General features: G+C 49.3%; 1 protein-coding gene across 4 annotated transcripts in view; it reads right to left on the reverse strand.

Moving 5' to 3' along the window:
* ccdc102a (coiled-coil domain containing 102A) overlaps window positions 1-13576 on the reverse strand; it is a 76322-nt gene that overhangs the window by 24609 nt on the left and 38137 nt on the right. For 3 of the 4 annotated variants that reach the window (XM_086106202.1, XM_086106205.1, XM_086106203.1), the window contains exons 6-7: window positions 9542-9658; window positions 298-507 (exon numbers count right to left, since the gene is read on the reverse strand). In XM_086106202.1, the coding sequence (XP_085962328.1) occupies window positions 298-507; window positions 9542-9658 (327 nt within the window). The remainder of the gene's footprint in view (window positions 1-297; window positions 508-9541; window positions 9659-13576) is intronic. The other variant, XM_086106204.1, reaches the window with a different exon arrangement.

Raw genomic sequence — 13576 nt, forward strand, 5'->3', positions numbered from 1 at the left:
ACATGCATGGCAGGCTGATTGGACGCTCTAAATTGTCCCTAGGTGTGAGTGTGGGCGTGAATGGTTGTTCGTCTCTGTGTGCCCTGCGATTGGCTGGCAACTGATTCAGGGTGTCCCCGCCTACTGCCCGAAGACGGCTGGGATAGGCTCCAGCACCCCCCGCGACCCTAGTGAGGATCAAGCGGTTCGGAAAATGGATGGATGGATGGATAATTCTTTTGTTGACGGAAGCAAATTGGAAAACACAAAATCAAATTCGCTTGAAAGAGAAATGTGTAAACAGACTTTTTTTTTTACCTTGTTTTTGTCAAACAACTCTGTCTGCATGGCCTTGAGGTCTGTGTCGATTGCTGTTGCAGCCTGGCGGCGTTTCTTAGCTATCTGTTCTTCCAAGTCTTCAGTCTGAGCCCGCAGCTTCTTGTTGTCCCTCTCCAATGCCAGTTTCTCTGTCTCCAAGCGCTCTCTGCGCCCCCATTCGGCTGCATTCTCCACCTGCAACTTCTCCATCTGATAGCCACAGAGATTTTACTTAACATTATTTTATAAAAATCAAACATATCAAGTCCTTATCATCATCCACGAATAGCAGGGGGTCCACCACTGATAAAAATGGACGACGTGGCCGGCGGCGCACCCTGCCATGCTGAACCAAATAATGCTTCAATCTACTTGATCAAGAGCATTTATTTGGCCTGGTGGCAGGCAAATCTTGCTCACTTCCAGACCCAGAAATTGATTTTTCGAGTATGTGAAGGCCTGCATAGCTCATAACTTTAGTGTGGGACTTTGCTGTGTTCAAATACACCATGGAAAATCGAGGACTCTTCTGCTCCGCACAGTCACAATTTAGAATGGCGTGCTTCGAAACTGAAACATGGCCCCATTTGATTTCATGTGAATCAGTGCTAGGTAGTACCCACCCAAATCGGTCCATCCTCAAAAAAAGCCCAGTTACACCCCAGATTCTACTCCCTAGGCATCCCTGTTCGTGCGGCTTTCTTGGACATGGACATCAGGAAAATGTCCGCCTAACAGTTCACAGTGGAGTTTGCATGCTCTCCCGATGCCTGCGTAGGGTTTCTCCGGGTACTCCGGTTTCCTCCCACATTCCAAAAATATGCATGGCAGGTTAATGGAACACATTAAATCAGGGTTGCCCAACCTTTTTTGACCGAAGATCTACTTTTCAAGTAAAACAACCTCCCGCGATCGAGCCGTGACTGCATGTGTACGCATACGCTCAGGCACGAGCGAGCGCACACCCATGCATGATGAACGAAACAGAAAAAGAAAGTACAAGACTTTGATTTACATTGTCCTCCTGCAGGCCAAGAGAATAGTTACATTGTGTTGGAGGAAGATTGATGTGTCTTCCATAAAGTCCTGGTTCAAAGAAATGGCAGTATGTGTCATACTGGAAAAGTTAACTTATGCACTGTTATTAAGGGTAAAGCGCAAGCATTAAGAGGTGTGGAGACCTTTAAAGGAATACCTCAAACAATGAAAGATTATGCTCAAGATTACAAAATGTGACTTCTATTTTATTTCTTTGTTATTATGATAAACAAGAAAAAACAAGTCTTGCAAGGTATGGTTTTAGTCCTTTCATATGACACACTGTTGTGAGTTTAATAAGAACAGATTTTATTTTAGATAAAATGGATGGAGAATGCGTGCTTGTGATTGGAGAATGTTGATCCAGTTCCTTGTGGGTGGTGAATAGTCATGTTTCCCATCCAGAACACTGAGGCAGTTTGGAAGTTGCACCAAGCTCAGAATCTGTAAGCAACATTTTGTTCTTCGTCTACACGAGGGGTACCCATTACGTCGATCCTGATCGACCGGTAGATCTAGGACAGGTCCCAAGTAGATCCGAGCGGTGTAGAGGAGAAAAAAAAAACATTTGTGTGTCTTTGTACATGTTAGTAATATAGTTGTTGTGTTAATGTACGCTGCACCCTAATCATCCTATCAGTCTCATTTTCACAAAAAAATATTAAAAAAAAAATAAATAAAGCAAGTAAATCATTAACCTACGGTGGCGCGTGATTACGTCACTGGAAGTTGTTAGCGCTCAGCAGTCTGCAATTGCAGCTTGTGATCAGACCTGTTGCGCTATATCTTTTATCATCATTATTCTCATTCAGAGTTTGCTTTGTGTACAATACACCGAGGGCACGGGCAAAGAATAGGAATCTAGAGGGCCCAGGGCAGCACTTTAAAATGGTACGTGTGAGCTACAATAGTTAACAGGCTGCAAAAGTGCATCGCATGCCTCCGTGTCAGGCTGTTTCTCATCATGGCATGCGTGTGTGTGTGTGTGTGTGTGTGTGTGTGTGCGGGCGTGCGTGCACGTTCGCAGTAAGGGGTGATCCCGGGAGGATGGTTGATCCAAAAGTCGATCTAAGGTCCAAAAAGTTTGGGCACCCCTGGTCTACACAGTCCAAGAACTGAAAAAAATCTGATATTTAGGAATTTAATTTAGTAGTTCTTTATTTATCCCTGGAGATAAATGGGTTTCTTTATTTGGGGGTTTTTTTGTGCAGTTGTTCCCATACCAAAACTAAGACTCCAAGGTCCGGTCCCATGCACGGCGGTCATGGGGAGCAGGGCTATATGCCCATTTAGTATGGTCAAGCCAAGCTGAAACAAATCAACACTCCTCACAACCAACCAATAATGGGGTGCATGAAAATAACAATTATTCACTTTGCCAGTACACAGCAAATAATGAGAGGTATTGTGTTGAGGCACAGGAACTCTTTTATTTTGTTAAGTTGTTGTCACGGTTCGGGCAAACCGAATAAAGTTGGGATCCCAAAAGTGTAGGCACCAGACAAGGTCTGCGTAGCAAAAAAAGGTTTTAATATACTAAAATCGCACCGACAAAGAAGTAACATAAAGCGCTGGTCAAAACAAGGACCAGAGGGCACAAAACGAATAACAAAAAGCGCTTGCACAAAAGGCAAGGGAGGAAAATAAGGAACGCGAAGATAAACAAAAAACAACGTATCAAATACACGCAAGCGAAAGCCAAATCACAAAACAAAAACCATATTTACAAAACCATTGGTATGGAGAGTTCAAAACGCAAAACACGACGAGGTCTATAGCAAAACAGTCTATGAGCAAGGAAGCAGCAAGGCAAAAGCAATACTCCGACAACAGGTGCACAGCAGAAGAGTCCTTAAATACAGAGTCTCATAATCATAGATTGGCAGCAGGTGTGCACCAGAAGTCCGCTCATGCGACCTGCTGGCCAGACCGAAAACAGAACCGTGACAGTACCCCCCCCCCCCCCCCCCTCAACGGACGCCTCCTGGCGGATCACCCAGCTTTGATGGGTGCGCAGCGTGGAAAGCACGGAGAAGGGACGGGTCCAAGATCCAGGAGCGGGGGGACCCACTGCCGATTCTCCGGGCCGTAGCCCTCCCAGTCGACCAGATACTGGAACCCCTTACCCCTGCGCCGAGAGTCCAAAATTTCCCGCACCGTGTACACCGGGTCACCATCGATAATCCGCGGAGGAGGAGGCGAGGTGGGAGGAGGAGCCAAGGGACTGGTGGCCACCGGCTTAAGCAGGGAAACGTGGAAGACGGGGAGGACCTTCATGGTGGGCGGCAGCCGGAGCTTGACGGAGACGGGCTGACGATCGATTCCACCACGAACGTTCCCGTGAAGTGCGGCTCCAACTTGCTCGAGGTGCCGGCCGCCCACCGGAGCTTGACGGAGACGGGCTGACGATCGATTCCACCACGAACGGTCCCGTGAAGTGAGGCCCCAACTTGCTCGAGGTGCCGGCCAGACGCAGATCCCTCGTCGACAGCCACACTTCCTGGCCCACCTGATAGGCTAGCGCCGGGCGACGACGACGATCCGCGATCATCCGGTTCCTGGAGGCGGTGCGAGACAACGCGGCCCTGGTCTCCCTCCACATGCGATGAGCCCGTCTCAGATGAAGCTGCACCGACGGGACCTCCACCTGCCCTTCTTGTGATGGAAAAAACGGCGGATGATAGCCATAGGCAGACATAAAAGGAGACCAACCTGTGGCTGACGAGACGAGAGTGTTATGGGCATATTCCACCTAGGGCAGGTGAACAGACCATGACGAGGGACGATGGAGACACACGCAACGTAGAGCCGCCTCCAGGTCCTGGTTCATGCACTCTGTCTGTCCGTTGGACTGCGGGTAGTAACCCGACGATAGACTTGCCGTGGCGCCCATGGCCTGACAGAACCGCTTCCACACCCTGGAGACGAATTGGGGACCCCGGTCCGACACAATGTCCACTGGAATCCCATGGAGCCGGAAGACATGGTTAACGAGAAGGTCAGCGGTCTCCAGGGCAGACGGCAACTTGGACAAAGGAACGAAATGAGCTCATTTAGAGAAGCGGTCCACAATGGTAAGAATGACGGACTTTCCCCGGGAAGGAGGGAGGCCAGTCACAAAGTCCATGGAGATGTGGGACCAGGGTCGAGGTGGAATGGGAAGGGGTTGAAGCAACCCCGCCGGAGGCTGGTGAGAGGCCTTACTACAGGCGCAGGTGGAGCAGGCCTTGACGAAATCTAGAATGTCCTTCCGCAGCTGCGGCCACCAAAACCGCTGAGAGACGAGATGCCAGGTCCGGTTCATCCCAGGATGGCAAGCCACATTTGACGAGTGCCCCCACTGCAACACCTCTGAACGCAGAGGTGGGGGTACAAAGAGTTTCCCTGCGGGACAGCCAGCCGGGACTTGGGTTCCGTCTTGGCCTCCTGGATCTTACGCTCGATCTCCCACCTCAGCGCCCCCAAGATGCAGTGGTCCGGAAGAATGCTCCTTGGTTCGCTGCTGCTCTCAGTGGGGTCATGGATACGTGATAGGGCATCTAGTTTTATGTTCTTGGAACCTGGACAATAGGTGAGTGTAAAGTTGTAGCGCGTAAGTAGTAGCGCCCACCGGGCTTGACGTGAGTTCAGTCTCTTGGCAGAGCGAATGTATGCGAGGTTCTTGTGGTCGGTGTACACGGTGAAGGGCTCCTTAGTCCCCTCGAGCCAGTGCCTCCATTCCTGTAGAGCTGAAATGATGGCCAGCAGTTCACGATTTCCCACGTCATAGTTGGTTTCTGCTGGACTGAGACGACGAGAGAAGAAGGCGCAAGGGTGGAGTCTCTGGTCAACTGGGGAACGCTGTGACAATACCGCCCCCACTCCAGTCTCTGAAGCGTCCACCTCTACCACAAAAGGATTTTCTGGGTTAGGATGTTGCAAAACAGGGGGGTTAGTGAAAGCCTTCTTTAACTCGGAAAACGCATTGTCAGCATCAGAGTCCCACCTAAAGGGGACCTTGACGGAGGTCAACCGGGTTAACGGAAGGGTTCTCTGGCTATAGTTTCTGATGAATCGTCGGTAGAAGTTGGCGAAACCCAAGAAACGTTGCAGCTGTTTCCTAGTGGTGGGTGTAGGCCACTCCACCACCGCAGTCTTGGCGGAATCAGCTCTCAGCTGACCCTTCTCAATAACAAAACCAAGAAACGTAACTGACTCCACATGAAACTCACATTTCTCTGCTTTAATGAAGACTCGATTTTCCAAGAGACGAGCCTGACATGGTGTTGGTGCTCTTGAAGCGTACGAGAAAAAAATCAATATGTCGTCCAGGTAGTCAGCCAGTCCTCCATTAAGCGCCTTCAGCTGGTCCAGAATGCCGCTGCTCGCCTCTTGACTGGTACTCGTAAGAGGGAGCACATAACTCCTACTCTGGCATCCCTTCACTGGCTCCCCATTCATTTTAGAGTTATTTTCAAGATCCTCTTATTTGTTTTCAAATCTCTGAATAATCTCGCGCCACCTTACCTCTCTGAGCTCATCCGCCCCTACACACCTGCCCGGCGCCTCAGGTCTGTGGACCAGACCTTATTAGAAGTACCAAGAACTAAACTGAGGCTCAGAGGGGATCGAGCCTTTTCTGTTGCTGGTCCCTCTCTCTGGAATGACCTCCCACTGAACATTCGGCAAGCCTCCTCGCTGCCCATCTTCAAAACCCTCCTCATAACTCACTTGTATTCTTTGGCATTCGACTCAACATGACTTAGATTTGTTCTTGGTTTTACTGTTTGGTGCTTTCTACCGCCTTTATTACCGATTTGTCTTACTGTTTATTGTGCATGTTAAATTGCTCCATGTACAGCACTTTGTATGCAGCGATGGCTGTTTGAAAGTGCTCTATAAATACTGTTTACTTGACTTGACTTGACAGGTAAACAAAGCAAAACACGTTCAATAAATCTCTCAATACGTCATTAATAAGACTCTGAAAAACGGCGGGTGCGTTGGTCAACCCAAAAGGCATGACCAAAGACTCAAAATGTCCCAGTGGGGTCTTGAATGCAGTTTTCCATTCATCCCCCTCCCGAATGCGGACCAAATGGTAGGCACTGCGTAGATCAAGTTTAGAGAAGATGGTTGCAGATTGGAGAGGGGCAAACGCGGAATCTAATAGCGGAAGCTGATATTTATTCTTGATGGTGATCTCATTAAGTCCCCGATAGTCTAAACAAGGACGTAGTGACTTGTCTTTCTTTTCTATGAAGAAGAACCCGGCCCCCAAAGGAGATCTAGATGGCCGAATAAGGCCAGCAGAGAGTGAGCTGTCGATGTCCTCCCTCAATGCTTCTTGTTGCGTGTGGGAAACTTGATACAAGCGAGAACTCGGAAGAGGGGCGTTAGCGAGCAAGTCGATGGCACAATCATATGGCCGGTGTGGCGGCAAGGACTGAGCGCGGTCTTTACTAAACACTCGCAAATCATGGTAGATGCTCGGGACTTTATCTAAACAAATGGACTCAGGCGGATCATTACGAGGAAGCCCTCTACAGCAGACTGCAAACAGTGAGCATAGCAAAACGGACTCCAATTCTCAATCGCGGGGCGTTCCCATGTGATGACTGGATTATGTGTTCTTAGCCATGGTAACCCCAGGATTAATGGTACGGATCGGGACCGCATCAGATAAAACCTCCTATATTCGACGTGATTGCCTGATAACCTCAACATTCCGTCCAGCTCTCGTCCCCTGGGAAGTCCTGACCTGGATTCCTCCGGACCCAAACGTCCTCCTACCAGCTGCATAGGCTCCCCTTCTGCGACGACAGCCCCGGTACCGGTGTGATGCTCTGATCCGGATGACCGCGATGACTCATAGGAAGCAGACCGTCCTCCAGCATGTGGGGCTGGAAAACGAACATGACCCCCTTCGCTTCCGCATTCCCGCTGTCTTTCCCGCATACGATGGTCCAGTAAGATGGCCAGGTTGATGAGTTCCTCCAAGGTAGTGCTGTCATCACGGGTAGCCAGTTCATCTTTCAAGGATGAATTTAAACCACGACGAAACAATCCACAAAGGGCGCGTCCCCGTAACCACTTCGGGCAGCCAAAATACGAAAGGAAATAGAGTAGTCAGCCACTGATTGCTTTCCTTGCCGATAATCTAATAACCGACCTTCGGCCTCTCTTCCCATAACTGGATGGTGGAAGACCCGTCGAAACTCTGCCACGAAATCAGGGAAGGAAGACCGAAGCCCGGGTTTGGTATTGCTCACTTCCAACGCCCATGACGCCGCCTGACCAGTCAACAGACTCATTATAAATGCCACCTTGGTTTTATCCTTTGCATAGGTGTATGGTTGTTGGTCGAACACCAACGAGCATTGGTGAAGAAATTGTCCACCGAACCCAGGTTCACCACCATAACGCGGTGGGTGTGGAATATTTGGTTCCCGCTCCACGGTCAGGGGGGATGGTACTCCTGTGGTAGCGTTTTGCTCCACTCGTGAACCCAAATTCTCGAGCCGATGAGCCAGCAGGGAGTTCGTTCCGCGGAGTTCCGCGAGAGCTTGTTCCTGCTGACCCACCAGTTGTCCTTGGCTGGTCAAGGCGGTCATAATCTTGTTGGTGTCTACGGGATCCATGTTGGTCGGAGTATTCTGTCACGTTTCGGGCGAACCGAATAAAGTTGGGATCCCAAAAGTGTAGACACCAGACAAGGTCTCCGTAGCAAAAAAAGGTTTTAATATACTAAAATCGTATAGTATCGTGCTGTTCTTCCACTAAAGGTGAATGCAATGTCTGAGGCATACAAATATTATTTGAGGACGCCATTGTGATGTTCATTTACCATGTTGCGGTGTTCTGCTGTTAAACAGCTGCAAAGATCCCCGGGTAGACGGGAGGAAAACTGCACACAATCGAAACCTCCCGCGATTCGTCTTGTCTAATTGTCTGTGTGCTGCTCTCCTGGACGGAAGCTGTGAGCACAATGTGGCGTCGCGCATGCGTCTGTTTCCTGACACAATCATCCATTTTGAATGCGTGTGTATCGGGATAGACGCGTGCTGACGCTTATGTATGGGCACACCTTAAGTTCAGAGGAGCCAATCAGCACGTTGTTATCGCCTAACTGGAGGCCCTCGCCAGCCAGGGTCTCCAGTTAGTCAAACATTATACAACACACAGTCATGCTGCTGCGGTCCTCTGCAATACATCTGTTCGTGCACGCAAAAATACAATGGATAATTTTAACAAGCGATTGCAGTAATGCGCAGATTATAGTCCACAAATATAAAATGTATAACGTAAAAATCACTTTATAAATTATTATTTTATACAATTTGCCGAGGGTCCGGACAGAGGAGGTCGGCGGTCCGGTCGTGGATCGCGGTCCGCCAGTTGAGGCAGGTTGCTTATACACTAAATGAAACTGTGTTTTAATTTTAGATCGAGCAAAAGCTTTAGCTCACCAATTGGTAGCCAAGAAGCACAGCGTGGCCATCAAACATTCCCTGACGATATAATTGCGTTAGTTGGTGTTTTGCCTCTGGAGGGGTGGATTTACAAGTTCTTTCAACATTTGGAATGATGTAGGGAAATTCTGGGTGACAATTGTCAGTTTCATTTACTCCCAGGTCTTGACACATGTGGGGCAGGCTTCTTGAGTCAGTCATTGAAGTATCCACGATTTCACCCAAATGGTACAGCATCTTGTGCCTCAACCACAATGTTTCGATTTATACAAGCAAATGACCAAGGACTGTGCCAGTGCCGACTGTCTTTAACAAACATCCTGTGTCTGTGGTAGCAAGAGTGAAAATTAAGCGGTTATGCTCACGCTTTTGATCTTTCGCCATCAAAGAAATTCTTGTTACCTTTTCTTGGAATGAGGAACACTGACTACAACCGGTGAAATGGAGGGGTAATTCTTCTCAGGTATACACAAAAGATGCCAGGACTGTGTCTTCGGCTTGAGCTGTTGCGGTATGTCCGCGGGCACGTTAACTGGCCTGACGTACCTTTTGTTGGCCAATGTGTCAGTTGGCTGACAGTCGGCCATGTTTGCCGACCATTGGCTTGGTGTATTCGTTCCTTAAGAAGTAGCTAAGGATACCATATTCATCATTTTAGTAGCTGGGGCTTAAGTCAATGTGCATCCAACAGTGAGTGTACATCAATTAAAATCAAAACAAACAAAACAAAACAAAAAAGTCTGTTCGGCTGTTACCTCAGTTCGTAATTCGGCTAGTTTCTTGTCCATACTGGTACGAGCTCCCAGTTCATCCTCCAGGTCTTCAGATATGCGACCAAGTTCATCTTGATGTATTTCCCTCAACAGATTCAGCTGGTGTAAATGGAAGAGGCGAATAATGAAAAAGTATAATTTTACAATTATGAAACGGTAAACTGGTAAACCAAGATGAAATTTCGGTTAGTTGAACATTACCATTCAAAAATGTAATTATCGCTGATACCATATGACATTATTTGCCTGTTTAAGGGCCAAGAAAAAGAAGAGAGAGTCAAGTTTTTTTGAGTTGACAAAAAGTCCTTTTAAAGCTTCAGTACAGTTGACCTAATTTGTTCCTTGACAAGCTCGTGATTATTGATTCAGATTCAGAAAACTTTATTTATCCCCGTGGGACAATTAGAGTTGTGCGAGAGCGGCTTATTATAGAGACAGTCAGAGCAAAGGAAAAACAGGATGAGAGTAGGGCTGTAGGCTTAGCACTTGAGGTCTTGAGGTAGTGGTTCCAGCAACAAAATAGTATTGCACATCGAGCAGTATTGCACAGTAAGGACACAGTAAAGACAGTATTGCACAGTGAAAACAGTATTACACTTTGAAAACAGTATTGTACGTCAAAGTATTGCACCGTAAACCCGTATTGCACAATGGGGTGTGCGAGTCTGTATGGTGGGGAGGAGGGGGTGTCAGGGTTCCTTGGAATAAGAGTTTAAGAGGAGAACAGCCTGGGGGACGAAGATGGATCTCCTCCTCGCTGTCCTGCAAGCTGGGAACTGCAGCCTGCGGCCGGAAGGCAGCCATTCGAACGTGGGTAAGAGAGCATGTGAGGGGTCCTTCATGATCTGAGCAGCCAGACCACGGACCTGCTGCTCACACACTGCAGTCAGAAAGCGAGTGGGAAGTCCGATGATCTTGGAGCACACGCTGCTGATGCTGTCCAGGCGGTTCTTCTCCTGCAGACTTTGGGAGTGGAACCAGCAGGCCATAGAGAATGAGAGGACGGACTCTATGAATGCCTGGAAGAAAGTCAGGAGGAGTTTCCTGCTGACAGAAAAGGAGTTCAGTTTCCTGAGCAGGTACATCCTCTGGTGGCATTTTTTCAGGATCACCTCGTGTTGGAGGAGAACATCAGGTTATTGTCCAGGATGGTCCCCAGCTACTTGTATTCGGATACAGTTTCCACTGGAGTCCCCTGGATGATGGTGGGGATTGTCGAGGCCAGCTCTCTCTGTTTTCTGGACCAGCATGTCCTTGGTCTTTGCCGACGTTCAGTTCCAGCCGGGAGGCGTCGCACCACTCGACAAACTGCTGCAGGGTGGGACCATGGTGTTGCGTGGAGCCAGAGAGCAGAGACACTTGGACAGTGTCGTCAGCGAACTTCACCAGGTGGCTGTTGGGGTGTGAGGACCTGCATTCATCCGTGTAAAGGATGAAGAGCAGTGGCGAGAGCACGCAGCCCTGTGGGGAGCCAGTGGAGGTGGCGAGGAGGTCAGACAGGTTGTTGTTGATCCTGACTCTCTGTGTTCTGTGTGTGAGGAAGTCCAGGATCCAGAGGATGAGTTAGTTGTTCAGGGAGAAGTTCTGCTTGAGCCTCTGTGCCAGGATGTGAGGCTGCAGGGTGTTGAAGGCAGAGGAGAAGTCAGCAAACAGAGGCCTGGCCAGGGTGTTAAGGAATTCCAGATGTTTGTGGATGGTGTCAATGATGAAGGCTTTGGCATCATTGACACCTCTGCCTGCCTGGTATGCAAATTAGAGGGGGTCGAGGCGTGAGCTGGTCTTTGTGAGGATGTGCTGCTTGACGATCCTCTCCATGGCTTTCATCACGTGGGAGGTGAGGGCCACAGGGCGGAGGTCGTTCAGGGTCTTGGGGTTATTGTTCTTGGGAATGGGGGTGATGGTGGAGTGTTTCCACAGTTTAGGGACGGTGGCGGTGTTCATGGAGGACTGGAATAAGAGCTGGAAAACGCACCCGAGTTGGCCAGCGCAGTACTTGAGGACTCGGCCACTGACATTGTCGGCTCCTGGTGCACTGTTGATCTTGGTCCTCTTGAGGGCCCTCACAACGTCCTCTGTGCGGAATCAACAGGAAGATGCGCTTCTTCCTGTTGATGAGCTCCTTCAGCTCCTTGGTGATCCAGGGTTTGTTGTTGGGGAAGATGGTGACAGTCTTGGAGGGGATGATGGTTTCCTCACAGAAGCGGATGTATGAGCAGACTATATCCACCTGGACATTGATGTTGTCGGAGGGGGAGAGAAGGTTGCACCAATCCGTGGACTCTAGGCACCTCTGGAGGGCGGTGATGCTCTCCGGGCGTCCACTGTTTGATGGTTTTGGTGACCTTCTCTACTCTCCTTATGGCCGGTCTGTAGGCAGGGAGGAGCAGGATGGTGTGGTGATCAGCAGAGCCGAGGGGGGGGGGGGGGGGGGGGGGGTGGCGGTCTTGTATGCATCAGGGATGGAGCCGTAGCATTTGTCCAGTGTCTTCCCCTGGCGGGTGGTGCATGTGATGTACTGGTTGAAGCCTTTGAGGGATTTCTCTGGGTGGCAGTGGTTGAAATCTCCCATGATGAATTTGGGAGAGTCGGGGGGAAAGGTGCTCCAGTCTGTTGAGGATGCATCTTATGTGTTTGGTCGCCGTGGTGGGCTTGGCTCTGGGGTGGATGTAAACGATGATGAAGAAGAGTTGGGGAAATTCTCTGGGCAGGTGAAAGGACGGCAGGACACAGCAAGGAGCTCGATGTCTGGGGTGCACAGTTTCTTTTTCTGAGCCAGGTCTCAGTGAACGCTAGAATGCAAGCGCGCCTGTATTGGTCACAGCTGTTTACCTTAAGCTGGAGCTCGTCAGTCTTATTCCGTAGCGAGCAGACATTCGCGAGAATGATCGCTGGTCGTGCCCGCTGTTTCCAGCCCTCGCGCTGCAGCCTTGCCCGGAGTCCTCTCTTCTTTTTTTTGCGCCGTCTGTTTTTTTTCTTATGGGTCCTAATGGCCGCCGAGTTGAGTTGCGCACCGCGGACCCACATCGCGTCGGGGAGCCTGACGATGAGCGGGGGGACCAGCAGCGGGACGTCTCTGAGAATCAGCAGCTGTTCCCTCGTGTAGATGGTCATATTTGGCGTAAGTCTCAAGTTGTGGTGAGCCAATATTCGTGTGGAGGTGCAGTGTTGTTGTCGTTCGCACTGGCTTGGAGCACTCGCCATTAGCACCGGGCGAGCTGGAGGCGCTAGCTGTAGCACTAGCTAGCCATTAGCACCGGGGCTAACGAATGAATGAAAAAAGATAATCGAAGGGGGAAAGTGCGGAATTAATAGCTCCAACAGTCGCGCTGAGGTAACACGGGCCTGTGGAGCTAGGAAAAAGCAAGAAAAGTAAGAAAAACTGTTCCGGGCGTAGACCCGTCGACCACAGCGCAGCGACCCGGAACTGGAAGCTGCGGTGGGTAATAATAATAATAATAACTTTTTATTTATAAGCACCTTTCAAAACGCTCAAAAATACTTTACAATCAAGAACAAAACAATAAAACCACAGATAAAGCTACAAATAATGAAAGAAGAGATGAATCTAAATGGAGTATGCAATTTCAAATAGGTGGGTTTTGAAATGGGATTTGAAGGTGGAACGAGAATCAATATTACGGATGTTGGGTGGACGTGAGTTCCAGAGTTTGGGGGCAGAGCGGCTGAAAGCTCTGCACCCCATCTTGCTGAGACGGGCAGAGGGTACACAGAAGTGGAGGGAGGATGAGGACCTGAGGGAACGAGAGGGAATGGAAATTTGAAGATCAAACAGAGAGTGGGGGCAAGGTTATGGATGGCTTTAAATGTATAGAGAAGGATTGTTTCGTTTATTCTAAGTTTTACAGGGAGCCAGTGGAGCTGTCGGAGGATGATCTAGTGCTGATCCGGGCTGAAGAATTCCAGTTGAAGTTTATGGAGGAATTTGTGATGGGCACCAAAAAGAAATGAATTGCAATAATCAATACGGGAGGTGAAGAGACTGGGGACAAGGATAGC

Source organism: Hippocampus guttulatus, chromosome 3, assembly GCF_054856545.1.
Source record: "Hippocampus guttulatus isolate MCC_2025c chromosome 3, RoL_Hgut_1.0, whole genome shotgun sequence".
NCBI lineage: Eukaryota > Metazoa > Chordata > Actinopteri > Syngnathiformes > Syngnathidae > Hippocampus > Hippocampus guttulatus.